General features: G+C 36.3%; 1 protein-coding gene across 1 annotated transcript; it reads right to left on the reverse strand.

Annotated features, from left to right (window-relative positions):
- Positions 1-134: 134 nt before the first annotated feature.
- On the reverse strand, positions 135-13,199 carry rad54l (RAD54 like). The gene is made up of 18 exons (XM_066665664.1): positions 12,905-13,199; positions 11,621-11,704; positions 11,010-11,123; positions 10,835-10,895; positions 10,046-10,181; positions 9,872-9,941; positions 8,899-9,187; positions 7,796-7,920; positions 7,536-7,686; positions 7,024-7,150; positions 6,869-6,943; positions 5,406-5,536; positions 4,412-4,522; positions 4,200-4,323; positions 3,947-4,025; positions 3,662-3,841; positions 2,355-2,518; positions 135-820 (listed from the first exon to the last, which is right to left on the reverse strand). The coding sequence occupies exons 1-18, from the start codon at positions 12,905-12,907 to the stop codon at positions 619-621; spliced, it is 2,226 nt and encodes a 741-aa protein (XP_066521761.1). The 5' UTR covers positions 12,908-13,199; the 3' UTR covers positions 135-618.
- Between the last annotated feature and the right edge of the window lie 6,249 nt (positions 13,200-19,448).

The following is a 19,448-nucleotide window of genomic DNA, read 5'->3' on the forward strand; positions in this document are numbered from 1 at the left end:
TTTAAAATAATAAATAAATGCTTTTATTATTACATATGTGTGTGTTCAGGGGAGCATAGCCCATTCATACATGTCATGATGCAATCCAAAACGCTATTGTAATGTTTGACTATTCACTGGTTGAATAGAGAAGGTCCTGCTGATTTATTGTGATATGTATAAAGATGTTTGTAAGGTAATACACTCCTCAGCCATGATGTCAAACCAGATTGCAGCCACCAGGTTAAAAGAATTTTAAAATTGTTCTACAATTTAATGTGGTACCAGCCCACTCTAAAACTGAGAACTGCACTGAAGTGTTTGAAGGGAAACCCCAAGTACGGCAGAACTTGTTCTTCTATGTAAATAAAACGGATATTAATATACAGTTCACAATTTGCGTCTTTTTTATTTTAAAGAATATTTGAATAGTTTTTAATTGAACATAGTTATACCATAAATATAGCAAATTGTACATGACAAACAGTTATTGTAAAGGATATGTTATCTACAAATGACCTTGCAAAAAGAAATAAAGAGTCTGACAACACTGCTGTGATCTTCCCAGCTCCACTGAAAGCGTTACATTCATCAGTCATATTTACAGTGTTTTGTTCAAGGATTTGTTCTGATAACCATCTAGACAACTCCTCTTTGGTCATCATGAGAGCGCTGGTGGAAGACAAAGGAGACACCAGCATCCCAGCTGGCCTGCAGCACAGGGTCATTCAAGCGGCGCTTATCTGCACAGTGGTGCCAACAGGACAGATCACTGGTGCAGTCTGAATCCTCTGAAGGCGGGCGAACCTGATGACCATTTACACACCGGCGGCAACGGAACCTAGGCAATGGAAAAAAGAACATTGAAGAAGACTTCAAAATTGCATAGTTACATCTGAAATAAATGAATTAATTGTTAGTAGGAACAATTGTTTGACAAATTTACAAGTTTGGTATAAGTTTAATTTCATGCAAAACTTGTCACTAATAGCATACAATTTAATTGCCATGATTCCAGCAGGTTTTTGTATACTAAAATTTGTACAAACTTCTCAATATTCAGTAAATAAAGTTACTTTGAGTTGCACCAAATGTGGAAATTGAAAAGCAAGAAACAAAATTAAATTTGACACTATAGATTAGCTGCACAAGGTTTAGGTCACCGTGCTCAAGGGCTAAGAGCTGTGGACCATTAGGAATTTGAAATGGGTTTCACTGGCTTTTGAACAGAAGTAATCATTCGACCTCAATACCTGACCCTACTAATGTTAATACAAACTAAAGCCATCACATTCTCACAATGTTCTAACAAATAGTCAAAAGCATTCCGAAAGCATTAACACTGTTACAGCAGCAATGGGGAACAAACACTCTACTATTATCACTAATGCTATGGAGGGATATGACCTCAAATCAATATCACAACATTTTACCTCAATTATGATTAATTAAACAATTATTAGTTAGTATAAGTTTTTTTTTCCTCTCAGAGATCACTGAGAAGACTTTTACTGCATATATACTCAAGTATTAATGCTGGGATATGTTTTTGTTTATCCAAATAAATAATCCTTTATGATTTGAATTTACGGTTTGTGTGTGGAATTTACTCATAAACGATCTGAAAATACTGAGACGAGCCCACATTCCAGCCGGGAATTGTAATCAAGTCTCACAACAGAGTATTATCACCATTAACCACTAGAGGGTTAATAATAATAATAATAATAATAATACTATTAATAATAATTATCATAATAACAATTAATAATCATAAACGATTCAAATAAAGTTCCCATGCTACAAATGTATACAATAAATAAAAATTTAAAATATTAATTATCATTTCCCTGTTGTTTAAAACTCTCCTCTTTATTAAACATGAGAGAAACTGGTATATTCACCTTGTGTCTAGTTTCATACTTTTTCATACATTGAATTTGACTTTTCTTAGTATTTGAGAAACCTTTCTTGGCCAAAGTGGGTAACATTGGAAACACATACATATATACATATATTAATAAAACATTGGAAACGCACACATATGTGTGTGTGTGTGTGTATATATGTACATGTTTATATGAGAAATATAGTATTTAGATTTGGAGCAGTCTGGTTTTGTGAAGTCAAGTTAACTTCCAAATTACTCTCATTCCCAAAAAGTCCAGCTTACATATATTATCAGATGGAAACCCCAGACAAACTTAACATTATAACTAATATAATGTTACAATCATCAACCAACCAAATTCTCCCATCCATTGTAATATTTAGTGTTTAAATAAGTCCAAAATGAGAGGATTCCGATCCTCCTATCAATCCCACCATCCACCAAGCTGTGTGTGTGCATCTTTTCACTGCACAGATATGCGTACCTGTTATGTGTGTCACTGAGTGTGTCTTCGTTGAAGGCAAACAGCTCTCTAAGTTCCTCCAGAGAGAAATGTCTCTCTACATCCAGTTCCTCGTCCACCACACAGCTGCTCAGTGCCTTCTTATGGGCCTGTCTCTGCAGGATCTTCTCCTCAATGGTGCCTGTCTACAAATGCACACACGCACACACACTGTTCTGTAAAGTTGTTTTCACCCGCTTCCTCAAATGGTCCCCCAGAGGAGGTAAGATTCACAGCACTGCAGTGGTGATGTGTTTGGGTGTTGTGCTGGTACGACTGGATCAGACACAGCGGCGCTGCTGGACTTTTTAAAGCCCTTAGTGTCACTGCTGGATTGAGAATACTCCACCAACCAAAAACATCCAACATTATGTAGGAAGCATCCTTTGTTCACTGATGACAGACTAAAGGATGACCATAAACTGTGAAGCAACAGATGAGCTACTCCAGAAACTGCAGAAGCTTTTGCTCTGTCTGATCCACTCGATCCACTGATCCTCAGTGTCACTGCAGAGCTGAGAATGATCCACCACACAAACCATTTGTGCTAATAATTACACTCAATATATAATATATATTACACTTAATATTTAAAATTTTGCACGCTCTCTGTCTGTAAATTAAATCACTTTTACCCATCTGACTCTTATACCATTTTTTATACTCTACAAAAAGTAGTATATATATATATTATTTGTTTTATAAAATTATAAAAGCACCACACTTATTGAGAATGCTTTAGTTTAAATATATATAATTATCCTAGGTGCCTAACACTTCTGCAAAGGACTGTATGTTTTTAAATGGACAGCAATGGTATCCTGCCATTTCCTCTCACTTTGCAGCAGCCGGTTAATGCATCAAGCCATTCTATAATGGTGCAACAATAAAAGGCATATTGCCCCTAAACATTCTGCAGTGTATTATAGTCTCAGAACACTACGGGAATTTATATAGGATTGCTAAAGGCATCTTAAGGTAAATCGAACTTTCGATTACTGTAGTTTACTAAAACAGAATATTTCGAATATAGAATGAATAAAATATATATAGGCAAAATATTGGATAATAAATTATTAATGAAGTTTTGTACAATAATAAACTAAAAGGTAGAAGATGGTAAGAACTATACTACACTTCTGTAATCAAATAGAACTTTGTAGATCCCATTCGTCCCATTCTATGATAACCTAAAATACACCTGTATTAAATGCCATCTATGACTAACAGATTTTGTGAACTAATTGCTGCAGCTCTGCACATTCTGAGCAGTCAGTTATTGCTCTCACCGAAAGCAGTCTGTAGATGTAACATGTTTTTCTCTGGCCGTCACGCCACACACGTGCCATTGCCTGCTCATCATTGGCTGGATTCCAGTCCGGGTCAAACATCACCAGCCGATTTGCTCCAATCAAATTCAGGCCACAACCCCCAGCTTTGCTGCTTAACATGAAGATGAACTCTGGGTTCTAAAGAGAGGAAATGAGGGGGGAAAAAAGGGAGGGATGCTTCTGAAAAATAAAGTAAATGTGAAATATGTAAATGTGTAAATGTGGAGCAAAATAGACACTTACAGAGGGGCTATTGAATCGTTCAACAATCTTGGCTCTCTTCTTGATAGACATTGTTCCATCAAGTCTCACATACAGATACCTAATTCATAGACAAAATTACCAATCAGCCAGAGACATAGACTTCTTAAAAACTCATTAATATTTAAGTTAATTTACACTACAAATATAATATTGAAACTTAAACTAGTTTAATATTATTGGAAACATTAATTTCACATTTTTAACCATCAGTGAAAATCTCAGTCTCACTCACTTCCGTGCCCGACACAGTTTCTCAAACAGATCCAGGGTCTGTGTGTAGTTGGAGACCAGAACAACTTTATCACTGGTGGTTGTCCTGGTCATGGCCAGAATGTAGTCAAGCACTAACATTTTCCCTTTAAATTAAAATGAACTAAATTAAAATAATTTAACGAACATGTAGACAAATGACAGAACTAAAGCATGGTTGTAAATTCAGCTGACCTGAAAGCTGTGGCTCTACAGCTTTAGTATTGTAACCTGGTGGGAACAGCTCCATTGCTCCAGCAAAGCCTTCCTCCCCCTCCATGCACTTCTCAAAGATCAGAGAAGGGTCTGAAAGTATGAAGAAACACACAAGTAAAAAGTAACAAATAAACAATAATATCTGAAACTGTCTAATTTTCTTTTTTAGATGTTCACAGCTTCTTTTCTGAAGGAAACATGCTTCCTCAGTTGCTTTTAACATTTCCTTAATTTTCCATAGTTTTAGAAAAAAAGATTCACAGTGATTTTTACACTTCATTCATTCATACTTTTCAGTAACATCTTAATTCTGTCTAGGGTCACGCAGGGTCAGAAGCCCACCTTGAATCACTGGACGAAAGGCAGTAACACACACCTGATGGCACCAGTCCATCACAGGGCATCACACACACTCGTGGCCAATTTCTCACATACCAATCCACCTAGCAAAGTGTGTTTTTGGATCGTGGGAGAAAACTGGAGCACCAGGAAGAAACGCATGCAGACAAAGGGAGACCACACCTTACAGACAGTGAGTAAAAGAGGGAATTGAGCCCCCAAACCCAGGCCCTATGCCACCAACCTTTACACTTGGACAAACTATTTTCTAAAATATAATTAAATAATATCATTAAATTATTTATTGATATTCCAAAGACTGCTCCAGCCATGTCCAGTGGTTATTTCTGTCATTATACAACTTTTCTTTTTTCTCCTTTCCTGTTACACCCATTTCTCCTTCTGTTGTCCCTTAGGTAAGGTAGCTTTGTGATGTAGCTTTATATAATGATAAACTATAAAACTCAATATACCCAACTGTCAAAAAGAAAAAATGCCCACTATCACAAGACCTTTCCATTGAAGATTAATGGGAGATTAAACTAAGCAATATAATGGAACCTAATAAATACTAGTAAAAGTAATCAGGTATCAGGTTAAGATTTCAGGAAAACACAGGGGATTTAACACTCACGGTTGCACAGTTTTTTTAGTGAGGTGATAGAAGACAGAGAGGACACACTGATCTTGCCCTGCTGCAGACTCTCCACAGGTTTGACTTGCTTTAGGAACTGTTTATACAGCTCCTTCTGCAGAGGTGTCAGCCTGTTAAACACAAAAAAATAACTCACAGAAGCCACATACACTTGGGCTGCAACAAATAGTCAACAAAGTCTTTGTTGAAAAAGCAACAAGTTTTATTTATCTTTATCCTTAACAAAATCCAAGAAGTTGAAATGCTCTATAATGTTCACATTATCCACAGAGACAGACAGAATGTAATATACTGAAAGCATAGGGGGTAATATGACTTCATTAGTTTTATAAAAAAGATGATTTTTTTTGTTGCACAAATAAGACTGAATTTACAGAAATTGTGCTACAAATATATTTATTTTTTTAAATATATTTAATTATTTAAATATATTCATTTAAATAATTTATTTAATTAATCAATTACTGGCAGCTCTAGCAGATGTGGTGACTGCAAGTCACTACAGGGAGTGGTGAAAACAGCCCAGAAGATCACAGGGACTTCCATCATTTGAGGACATCCAGAAGAAAAGCTGTCTGCATTGAGCTCGCAGCATTCTTAAAGACTCCCCCCACCCTGCTCATACTCTGTTTGCCACCTTGCCCTCTGGCAGGCATTTCAGGGACCTCCAGACCAGGGCAAGCAGACTGAGGAACAGCTATTTCCCCCAGAGCTGTCCCCTTACTGAACTGTGAACTAACACTCATACATCTGTATTCTAGGCATTGACTGCACTACATTTTTTGTTTTATTTATTACATTGTATTTAAATTGTATATTATATTTCATATATATTGTATATTATATTTTGACACATTATGCATATCATTTAATATAAATATATCCAACCCTTCCATTGTAACCCAACCTGTATATTAGTTCATCTGTATATCATGTTTATAGTATTTTCTTTACAATCTATATATTATGTTTACAATACCTCTAATATATTCACATGTATATTTGTCCATACCTCTGCCTATATTTTGTATATATTGTACATTCTGCATATTGCACTCGTGTTAAATGCTAAACTACACTATTTTGTTGCTTTGTACTTGTACATGTGTAATGACAAAGTTGAATCTAATCTAACCTAAGAGTCAATAGATTTGTTTATCTGTCACTTACATACAATGTATACATAGATTGTATTTTTTTGCTGCAGAAAGTACTGTGTAACCATCATAGACTTTCGATTATAAAATTATATTTATGTAGAAAGTAGCATTTGTTTTTGCTCAGAAATACACTAAAGCCAACAACTAATACCTAATGATGGGAAGCAATATTATACAGAAGCAAAGGAATAGTAATTAAACAACATTAACAGTGTTCCAAAACCACTACTGAATATTTAGATATTACAATCTTTGATTCATAAATTGATTTTAAACACTTACCTGCAGCAAACAACTTGCTCAAACTTCACAGGAAGATACTTGGATAGAATGTCAGATGTCCTCCGAATCAAGCACCTGTAGAGACCAGAAAAAGTCATGTAGAAGATGAAACTGTCAAAATAACTTTTGACTAAACATATTCTTCTGAAACACACCTGTTGACGATGCCGATGAGCTCTTTCAGCTTCTCCTCTCCAACAGCTCGGTCTTTATCACTGGCATGTGCATCACGGCCCTTCAGAATGGGAATCTCAAATCGCTTCTTAAACTCCTGAGCTGTGCCTACAAGAACAAGTGACAGGAAATGCAATTTTTTTTCTTTTTAAAATAAAACATTTCACAATTTATTTCAGTGAATAAATGTTAATAAAAATTGTGTGTATGAGGCAAAGGTATATTTTAGAAGATTAAAATGTCTGAAAATATTCAGAAGTAAGTGACTTTTATAAAACAATATTCTAGGGTTGGTAACCAGGATGAGGTAAAAGTGACAATTAAGAAATATTTAAGATTTTATTTGAAATATCTATACCATAGCAAAACACACAATCCTAATCACAGAACACAGAACATTAAATAATCTCCAATTAATTCACTGTGAGATTTACATAAATCCCTAATTAAAATATTTCTGTTCATTGTCATAGATTTTATTTTTGAGTCTCACCGAGGATTCCAGCATTGACAAAGTGCACCAAGCTGAAGTATTCCAGCAGATCATTCTGAATTGGAGTACCAGAAATAAGAACTCTCCGCTGTGAATTCATTGAATTCAGTGCCTGGTACGTCTGATTATCTGAGTTCTTCAACCTGTGACCCTGAAATAAGTAGAGAAAAAATACACATAGGCTATAACTAATCCTAAAACAGGTGTATTAGCACTTTTTCACTATTAAGTTGCTGATGACAGATGTTAAAGCATCATACCTCATCACAAATGACCAGTCCAACTTTGCCTTTGTGAAGAACTTCAGCATGAAGGCGGAACGTTTCATATGAAATGATCAGGATCGGTGTTGGAACCCTCAAGCCATGCTGAGAAATAAAGTTCACTGAAACACAGGAATTAATGCAATAAAAGTTTTAGTAAAAAGAATTACTTTTATCTAAAATACACTTACATCAGCCAAGTCTTGTCTATGACTGGATGCAATGGAGATATAGGGCTCATGTAACTCATGCAATGGAGATATATAAATCTCATGTAAGAGATTTCCACACTCATTACAAATGACTATAGATATGGCTTATGATTAGCTCTTTAGACACATTTTTTTGTGTTCGCAGAATAATTTTAGGGGTGTTTTGTATTTGTGTTCTTTTGCACATAGGCACATATGCATATGTGTCTACATCATAAAGGAATTGGTTTTCCTATGTTTAGTTACACATCGAATATGATATACAGTTTCTTTAATTTTTTGCTGGTTATGACCTATAAAAACCTATAATGGTTTTGTTTAAAAGTTAAATAAATAAATGTTTAAAAATTTTAAATAAATTAATTAAACAAAGCTCTGACACACTTGGCTGACTGAGCAGGCTGTAGGGCAATGAGTTCACTGCAGTGAGCACGGATATCCGGGCTGGCTAGAAAGACGAGTGTGTCTGACACTCATGCATGTGATGCACATGTGGTGAAGGTCCCAGGGCAATATCATAGACCCAGAGACCACTGGGCAATGATAGGTAAGTAGCTCATTAGTTGCGTCAGGTGTGTTGGGAGTAGAAGAATCTCTAAAATGTGCAGGGTAGTGGCTCACCTGGTCTAAGACTTAGAACCATTAGAATATAGAGGTAAACTTAGCATAAAGTGAGGCTGGAGCTCCAGAATCATGAACTTGAATTGTCTGTCAGTTGGTATAACCAAACAGAGCGTCATTGGTGCTTCTGTGGTCAATCCCTCACAGGGATCCCATATTGAGAGACGGAAAGGAGTTTGTAAGGACTGTTTCCTGCTTTTACAAAGAACCATAACTGAGTGTGGAGAATGTGTAAGTACTGCAATTACAATGGCTATATTAATTTACCAAGCTTCCGGTCTATTTCCTCCTTGGAGCCTCCATCAATGGCCACAGGGTGCACGCGCCCACCCAGCCATTTGGCCACTTCATTGTACCAGTTTCTAACCAGGCTTGATGGAGAAACAACAATAGCTTTGTCAATTTCAGGCTTTAAGTCAGGGCTCTGTCTAAGCAGGGTCCACATGAGGGTGATGCACTGCAGTGTCTTCCCTAGCCCCATCTCATCTGCCATGATACAACCATAAGAGCCTGGAATTCTCCTGCCTGTCACACACTCCCACAGAAACTTTACACCCTGCAGAATAACACACAGAGCAGAAGACTATTATATACTAACGGTGGACAAAAGATATGCTTACTGTTGAAGAACTGTACTGAATGAGGAAAATAACATTTTTTATTAAAATGAGAGTATGATTTTTTTATCTAGTGGAGGACTATGTTAAATACTGAATAAAATCAATGCATTCAGATTTACATATTATTTATTTTTAATATGGCACTACTGAGCCTTTGTCTGTTCAAAATAAGCAGATCTCAGAAAGCTAGATAACACAATGCATGGTTCGTGAAAATATCTAAAAGTATTGTGTTAATATTATAATTCATAACATCCACTATATCCACAATAAACATGTATATATATACATTAACATGCATAACATCAATCAGAATTGAAAGCCTTTAAAAATGTGAGGTCTTGTAATATGTTAATAAAACAAGTTTGATTCCTTTTTTCTCTAGTCCAGACATACTCCACTCCAGAATGTTTTTTGTACTACCAGCAGCAAAGTTGATATGACTTAATACAGTTTTAATTGACCCAGGGATATTGGTAGCTAACAACATATTCTAAAATGATCCAGAAATGTATCTGAAAATCAGATTATTATGTATGTATTATTAAGTATGGCTTCTACGGGGGACCTAAGACATTTGCACAGTACTGTAGGCCCTTGAAATGTTTAACAGTTCATACCTCTCTCTGATGGGGTCTTAAGACTTTGCTGAGCACTGGATCCACAACAACATGTACTGGCAGCTTGTCCCTGTATCATGGATACCAAGTAAGAAAATCTAATTGGATGTGCCTTTATGTAGAAATATCAGAAATATACACAGTCCAATAGATAATAAACAGCCTATAACTGACTTGTCTGCTTTGATGAGCTCATGGGTGCTTATGGCAGGTGGCTCATAGAGAATCAAAGCTCCATCGTCAAAAGGGTCGTGTAAAGCCTTTCTTACTCCAGCCTTCCTCAGGCCCAGAGCCCTCAGTCCTAATGGCCCTGGAGAGAGAACAGAGGATGGAATGTGTGAGAGAGAGAGAGAGAGAGAGAGACTGCTGTGGTTTTAATTAGAACCTATACTGTACCTCTAAAGGGCTTATATACTACTTTTTTTGCATGTCTCTGAGATTCACTTACAAAAATGTTTTTTCTTGAGCTTTAATATACTAAATGTAAGCCTGAGATTTACCCAAACTCCTTAGAATTAAAAAAGTGTCTTTTGTTGCTATGCTGTTATCGCTGATATATGTAAATTTTACATGAAAATCTGATTTAGTCAAAGAGGTGTATCTGGGAAAATGGTAATTCTAGTTTCAGCAGGTCTGTATATATTTTTGTAGGTCATTAATATAAAGTCATACTTTCTTTTTCTATTGTTGTCATGTTGTTAAAACTTAAATATTTAAATGATATCTGTTCTCATTGGCTTCCCTTTAATGTACATCACACAAACATTAGTTTAGGCTAAAACAGCGTTTCACTGTTTACAATCCACACACACAAACATTGTTGTAAAATAACAGCATGAGATAATTCAACTTAATGACAGAGCAAAACCACATACTGTCTCTACAAGTGCTTAAATATTATGCAATATCATGTATTGCTCCTTGAATGATGATATATTAATGCACAGATAAATGATAAATTACCTGTGTAGTTAGGGATGGGAATCTTGAATGGTCTTGAAAGTATATTTCGAATGAAAGCCTCCTGTAAACACACATGAAATCAAACATATCTTACTAACAAGGTGTAAACAATAAAATAAAATAAAATAACAATAAAATACCAACAAATGTATTTTATCACTATATTTTGACTTGCATGCTCATTGCTGTCCACACACAGGGGGCGATTTGTGAGCTGTGTGAGGGGTTTTCTGTATGGAGATATGTACGTTTCTCGACAGTCTTTCTCCGCTTTCTTCCTTTTGTTTATCTATAAGAGAAAATATATATTATATATAACAGTTTACATGTCAATTTGTTTTGCAGACCTTATTTATATATAGTTTGTAGACACCTTTTCTGATGAGCTGCTGCAGTAAAGTGCAGTCCTATATAAAACAGTGCCTTAGCAGCTTGTACTGAAGCAACCATACTACACCCAGTGGGCAAAAACAGAGCATCATCTAAAACCTTTGTGATAAGTTGAAACATTGTTCAGGATTCGGAAGAGATTATCAGTGCCTGAACTGTATTAAATAAATCTAGACTACAGTATAAGTGGGAAATAAACTCCATTTCAATACCCGTCATTTCAGAAAATATAATGGGTGACCCAAGCTTTTGTCAATATATTTATTTCAGCACATATACAAAACAATATCTAAATAATAGATAACTAGTAATAATAAGAGATAATTTAAGATTAATAATTCAACAAATAGTTAAACTGCTTCAAAGTTTCAGAACAGCAGCTAATCAGCTACTTACAACTTCAGGATGCCAGTCCTCATCTTCCGAAGAATCCTCTTTTTGTTTTCTTTTGGCAAGCTGGCTTGGTGCAAGGCTTCTCCTCTAAATAATATGGTTTATTAGTAAAGAAGCTAGCTATCTCTTCAATATACAAAAGAAAACACTGAAACACGTGATTACATATATTTCACATGAATCAAAATAAACAAATAATGGTTTCAACCCAAAAAAATCTATATCTCAATATGAACTGAAACAGGTTGTCTGAGGCATCTCCAAATGATATATAATTTAAAACTGAGGTGTATGTAAAAAATGGGCCAATTTATAGTCCTAGAATCACATACTGTAGTTCATCTGTTGCTCTACACAGTTCACCCTGTTCTTCAATAGCCTGGACCATCCACTCCACGAGTATTATTTGGCTGATGGATTGATGTCAGCATTAGCCACAGACCCTCCAACCAGAAGTTGAAAAAGAGTCTGATACTTACAGTGCATTAAGCTGGCCTCACTCTCAGGACACTTCTACACATCATTTCATTTCAGAAGATGAAGCAACACCTTTACTGAAGTGTAGTGAACACATGCACACAACCTTCTTAACCTCAAGGCCACTGTTGCCCCCATGACTTTCCTGCAGTAGTAAGAGGTTCTTGGCCACATAAAGTGGCAAAAGATACAAGACTCTCCTTAGAGAGCAGAGACAATTATATGGTGATGGAGTGTTGTGCTGGTATGAGTGGATCAGACAGAGCAGTGCTGCTGGAGTTTCCTTTTGTCTGGCCACTCTATTATACAGACCTACCTCGATGTAAACTTGGAGACAGTAGCTCATCTGTTGCTGCACAGTATGTTAGACATGTTTTGGTCCTTCATCAACTGTCACAGCACGACATCCACAGGACACTGTTCGCTGGATATTTATGGTCAGAGGACATTTCTCAGCCCTGCAGTGACACTGATGGATTTAAAAACTCCAGCATCACTGCAGTGTCTGATCCACTCATACCAGCACAACACTCCCATCACATTACCATCACTGCCGCGCTGAGAAAAATGCACCCGCACTATGGTGGTCATGATCATTGAAGATCATTGAACGTGGCTAACAAAGCACGTGAGAGCAATGGACAACAGTTTTAATTACAAAACGATAAACTGCTCTTTGTATTTAAGTGGAGCTGAAAAAAGACCACGAGTGAACATTAGAGTGCAATATTTTTTTGCCCAGGTAATGTACCGTTTTCCACACAAAACCTAATTTCCCAAAATGATTATTTACAAACTTCTGGTCCTTACCATTCTTCCTTTGAGCGCCTGGCGTTCAATCCTTGCACAGGGTTTAGGATTTAGTTTGAGTTCGTGATGTTTCGTTAAGGTTGTTTGATACTGAATAAACCCATCCACTATTCAAGTATCGCGTAAGCCCCCTTTTTACAAACAACTCCAACTCCCATGCAGCGTCAGGGTAATTATTTCCCAATCGAGTAGCATAATTATCTCTTTACTTTATATTATATTCGCATTACGTTGCAAAAAAATGCTTCAGACAGGCCATAGTTTGTTATTAAACAGCCCGCGCTGACGCCGGTCAACTACGGGTAGCGAAAAGCCCCTGAATCCAAAACGCGTTCCTATAATGAGAGGTTAGAAGTTCTGCCAGTAAACATTCAACACATTTACCACAATATAATATTAATATATAACATATAACATTGGAAATATTTTATACTAATATACCTAGAAAAAAGTGCACTGTCAATTTACGTTTTAATGTTTTCGTTTTTGTGTCTCAGAGATGAGGTGTCTCAGAGATATTACTCAGTTTTTAATATATATTATTTAATGAATATAGGTATTTTATGCCATTACGATATGAATGTGGATTTAATGGAACAAGAAGCCGTCACAATTAAGTTTCACAATTTGCCCAGCAGGTGGCAGTGTAGACTTATTCCTGGTGGTATTTGGCATTTTCTACATGAAGAGTTTTAACAGATCACTTGTCTTCTTTTTGTTGCAGTCTATGCTTCTGTTGTATAAATGCTATTCAAACCCATGGCCAAGGTGTCTGTCGGCTCTTCATCACTCCAGAGAACATCAACCTCAGAGAGTTCGACTAGTCTACATCCTAATCCTAGAGGTTCCAAACACCTCTAGCCCATGCTTAGCACTGGGCATTGTGAAGTCAGGCTTATGTGTAGCTGTCCAGTGTGTTTTTTTTATTTATTTATTTTATGCCTTTCTATGGAGATTTGTGATTTGTGTGCACAGCTGAATTTTTTCCATAATAAGTAAACATTAAAGTAGCATAAAAGGGCTGTCTACACATTTTTCAACATATTGATGCTGTCCAATTAAAAACATGTATCTCCTTTTTTGTGGATTTTTAGTTTACGACATTATTTGAACAAAATGACCAATTTAAACATTTTTTACATTGATTTTATTTGAAAGATTAGAAGATTTTTATTCCCTTCTTCTGTAAATTTACTATTATACGGTATACTGCCTAACATATATGATATTGTCCAAAACCTCTTGGTACGCTGAAGCATTAAGGGTTTCTTTCACTGGAAGGAAGGGACCAAGTCTAATTCCCGATAAACAACCCCACACCATAATCCCCACATTCACCAAACTTTACACTTGGCACAATGCAGTAAGACATGTAACATTCTCCTGGCAACCACCAAACTCAGACTCATCCATTGGATTGCCAGATGTAGAAGTGTTCAATCCAGAGAATGTGTCCACTTGTCTAGAGTTCAGTGGCAGCATGCTTTACACCAATACATCTGACGCTTTGCATTGTGTTTGGTGATGTATGACTTGGATGCAGCCTTTCAGCCATGGAAACCTATTCCATGAAGCTCTCTACACACTTTTCTTGAGCTAATCTGAAGGCCACACGAACACCATCTGCACACCTCAGCATCAGCTGACCCTGCTCTTTCATTGTATCTGGCCTACCATTTTGTGGCTGACTGTGGAATATTTAGCACAGTAGTGTGGAAATTTTAATGACCTGGTTGCACAGGTGGCATCCTATCACAGTACCACCCTGGAATTTAATGAGCTCCTGAGAGCAACTCATCTTTTCACAAATGTTTGTAGTCTCCATGCCTAGGTGAATACCCAGTGTTGCACTACTTTGTTTGATCTTACCAATGCAATGCACAACAACTATTTAATCACTTGCTGAAATTAAATGCTGTGCATGAGACTCATAAATAAACAAAAATAACAGCTTCGTAAGTGGAGAAGAAATGTTCAGAACATAATTTCAATGCCTTATTGTGACAATCCTGCTCTCCTTTACCCTTCAATGCTTTGTTTCCATACAAGGTAGAGGTTTGGTCAAGCTAACCTTGAAACAAGGGGACAGATTAAAATCTGACTGCCTCCTTCTATGTGGTTTGTACAAACACTGTCACGCTTTGCTCTGCTGCTTGCTCTTTCTCTCTCTCTCTTTCTTTCTCTCTCTCTCTCTCTCTCAAGCACACAAACACAAACACACACACACACACACACACACACACAGCCTTTATAAGACACTCCACAGGCCAAGGTAGAAAAGGTGTGTTATCTCTTCATCCCTTTCAGAAGCAGAGTTGATCAGAGGCTGATGGGGTTGTGGGATAAGAGAACAACACAGTGTCTGTGTGGAGTTTACAGAGACGTGCTGCACGCTGGGTTAGCTTCTCGCTTCACCGGAACTCCTCTTTCATAATCTTGCTTTAAAATGAGATTCTGAACATTCTTTCTACCTGGCCCATAGAAACTTCCACACAAAAATAACAGATGTGCTTTAAAAATAATCCTTTACACTGATGTACAAAAAAGGATTCTTTGAAGTGTTGCTATAAAGGAATCACTGGTTCCCTAAGCAACCTTTCAGAACATTTCTTTAAAGAACCATTTTTATGTGTGGTGAGCCTTTCTAAAGAGTCTTAATAAAGGCTTGGTTAACCAGAATAATATGTCTAAGCCAAGAACAATTTAGCCACCATAAATGTTCAGGGTATAATTTCACAATGTACGATTTTTTTTATTTTTCAGTTGGGTTTTTTCAGACCCCAAGTGATGGCTGTCAGATTAATGGAGAATACAATAATGGTAAAATAATAATAATAATAATAATAATAACAACATGTAAAAAAGTGTAATTAGTCAAGCTCAAGTTACACAAATCATACAATTATTAGGAATTCTTGTGATGTCAACTAATTTTATATTTTTGTTCCTAGCTTAGCCGCAGATAGACCAACTAATCCTAAGCTAACATTATGCACACACAGCATGATTTCTGAAATCTTATGCTTGGATGACAACCCAAACTGCATGCTGAAAATCATCCTTCAGGTACAGCCAACACAGCCACATCATAAGCTCACACTGCAAAAAAAAAAGTAATCATTCTGAATCAAATGATGGGACTTGGGTGCTTACACTTCTCACACAGAAATATCCACACACAGATGTTTTTTTTTGTCAAGCTCTATATTCAGTGCTGTAAAGCAATAAGTGTAAAGCTTTGCTGACCTGTGCCACACTGTGCACTGAAAATCTCTGAATAAAAACACATATGGTCCTGCAGATAGCCGGGAAGACAGGGAAAATAAAGTTTGTTCTGTTAGGGAAAAAAACGAAGGTGGAATATATTTTGACCACACTTGTATTTGTCCAAAACCATTTTCAAATATGCTACTGACATCCAACTCTTTAGTACAAGATGTTTATTGCCTGTGCACCATGTTTTATTGTTATGTCATCAATTTAAAGAAATCATATGGTAATATCAATAACGTGGCTCGACAGCCACCAAATTTTCCAGTATGTCAGAAACCCACCCAAATATCCAACCTTTAAATTTCTTCTTATGGGGGTGGCGGGGTTGCCCTTTATATTTCACATCAAGCAATATCCAAGGAAACTGAAATTTGGCCTGTTCTTATAGTTTAATCTGATGGTCAAATCTGGTTCAATCCAGTTGAAAATCACACTGTATGCCTGGCTTTAATGTAAGCTTTGCTCATTAAGTTAACAAAACCTATATATTAACAGTGATTCTATCTTAATAAGTATAAAATAGACACCAAAAGCATGTTTTACTCTTTTCACGTTTGCTCTACTGAAGTTGTTGTCCGTGCAGTAGTAATATTGGTGTCCAGTCTGATTTTCTTGAGTTCTAGCGAGGAAAGTGGAAAGTTTGCACACTTGTTGTCTTTGAAACAGCAGCTTTAGAACAGCTTTAGAACAGCTGAAGTGGTGGTTCATTTGTCTTTCTTGTGGGAGTGTCCTATAAGGCTTAAGGCCACATTTCCCTAATATATCAAACAAATCCTAGTTCCTAATACAATCCCCCAGGTGATATACAAACCCACATGACAGTAGCTGTTTCTGACTTAAAAAATGTTTTATTTCTTTACAGGAGTGATGTACAAAAATAGAGTCTGACAGGTCCTTTACAGAGATTAAATACAATGCAATAATAATATATCATTATAATACAATGTAATAATAATAATAATAATAATAATTGAGCTATGATCATTTTGGTTAGACACTGAAATTATTTGGAGATTTTGTCTTTTGGTATGCTGAATTGTAAACATAATGATGTATAATGTGCATAAATTATATGTGCGGTTAATTGCATTGTGTCTCTGTGTTTATGGGTGAATGTACTAGTGTGTGAATGAGCGCGGTACAGCGTAATACAAAAACAAGAGGTTTGCATTTTTGTGCTCATTAAAATGTTAAACATGTTGAGAACAAATAATTTCTTTCTTTAACAGCATGTTAAATATTACAGTTTCAAAAGGAAATGATAAATTCGATATACACAGTCTGTCCATAAATAACAAGTATCTGATATTTGTATAACATGAAAAAACATGATAAATAGATTAAGTTATGAATATTTAAATCTTTCCCTTAAATATAGCAGAAGATGCATAGCATCTAGTGGGGAAAAGGCTGCCATTCAGATTACTCTGATAGAAAGGAACACAGAGGACAGTCACAATACAAATTTCCCCTTTATATTTTCACAGGATCCAAATGTAATGTTCTAGACTTTTCCCTTTATTAGAGCAGCAAAGGGTCTCTAGTTGCAGCACAAAAAAAGAGCCATGCAGGACACAATTGGTAACATAATTTCATTCTGAGTCTGGTCAGATGAACTGAGAAGCACCATAGGGAAAAGTAAAGCAACACATTTTCAACATTCAGTATCTAACATACATAAGATTAACAAGAATAGCTCCAAACCAAAGAAATTTGATTGAGATCATATTGTATTGCTGCATTCTACTGTGCCATGTACATAAGTTCTTGATTTGTGTATATCTGATACATTTTTATGATCTGGATATACAAAATGTGTTTTGAAAATCCCCTATAATTATTCACTTTTGCTATATTTACGTGCACTAATACTGGCCACAGACCTTCAGTGTGCACACTCAGTTTGTACAGTCTTCACAGAAAAATATGAAATGAAATGGAACCCTCTGGAGTTGATGAATATGAGCTTACATTTACCATATTAAATGCCAAGCAAGGGCTATCCGGTTATAAAACCACCCCCAACCCAGCATTGGGATGTTGAGCAGTGGATCTGTGTTCTCTGGAGTGATGGATCCATACATTTGACATGAGTTGGAATGTTTTTTTCTGACCCAGAACTAATCATCCTACATCAGGAACCAGACATTACTAAAGTTTTCATAGCTGAATGCAATCAAATCCTTGCAGGAATGTTCTAACATCTGGTCTAAATCTTGGACAGTAGGGTAGAACCTAATGTTGCAGCAAAGATGGATCAACTTCCTATTAATAATCTTCACTGTGGAAGAAATGTAGTTGAAACAGGCATACCCAAACTATAGAGTATTTACACTAGCATCAACTATTACCTTCGTACTACTTTAATTAGTTTGTCGATTTAAAGAAAGACATTATTTATGCTGATCTGAGGTTAGGTCAACATGTTTCAACATGAAATTTAAAATTAATATAAAATACTGTCAACACAGAATTAATATCTAACTGCAAAGAAGGTCATCAATCTGAATGACATCTGGAAAACACTCTTCACATTATCAATATGTGTTTTCAATGAATAATTTAATGCTAAAGCTAACATCTGTGTTTTAATAAAATGATATGCCAGGAAGGGATCTCCTCCAGTGAAGACATGAAAGTGAGAAAATCTATGTAATAATATGACGCTTCATTGTAATGCAAATGCAATCTGCACAGCTGCACATTCAGTTATATTTGGACTCCTGCTTCATATGTTTATATAATGCCCAGTAAATAGTTCACCAGAACCTGAAGATTAAGTCAAACACTCTTAATAATAAAGGGGCCATAAATGGATTTTGTTGCAGTGCCATAAAATGAAATACCTAAAGAACCATTTTGTACACGGTTCCTTAAATATCATTAATTGTGAATCTTTTTTTGCCACTTGAAATGTCTTCCTCAGTCACCAAGCTGGGATGCTTCATCTGAGACATGTTAAATCAGCCACTGCTTCTTTTCAGACCGACACCAGCACACATCTTTGAACAGCTCAACTTGCATGGAGGAGATTACTTACTGCCCAATTCAATTATGTCAGCTAACAGATGCCAGCATTTTCTAGCACCATGTGTTGGGGAAGAAGGAAGCAAATCCTACCCACTTTAGAGAGAGAGAGAGGCAAGTTGTTTTCCCTTGAACTTCCAGACTTCATGACTGAGAAATCAGTGGGGATTAAACCTGCCATCTCCCAATGACCGGGCCAACACTCATTTGAACCCCCTCAGTGTAAAAGACCCATAATACAAAG

This window comes from Hoplias malabaricus, chromosome 3, assembly GCF_029633855.1.
Source record: "Hoplias malabaricus isolate fHopMal1 chromosome 3, fHopMal1.hap1, whole genome shotgun sequence".
Lineage (NCBI taxonomy): Eukaryota > Metazoa > Chordata > Actinopteri > Characiformes > Erythrinidae > Hoplias > Hoplias malabaricus.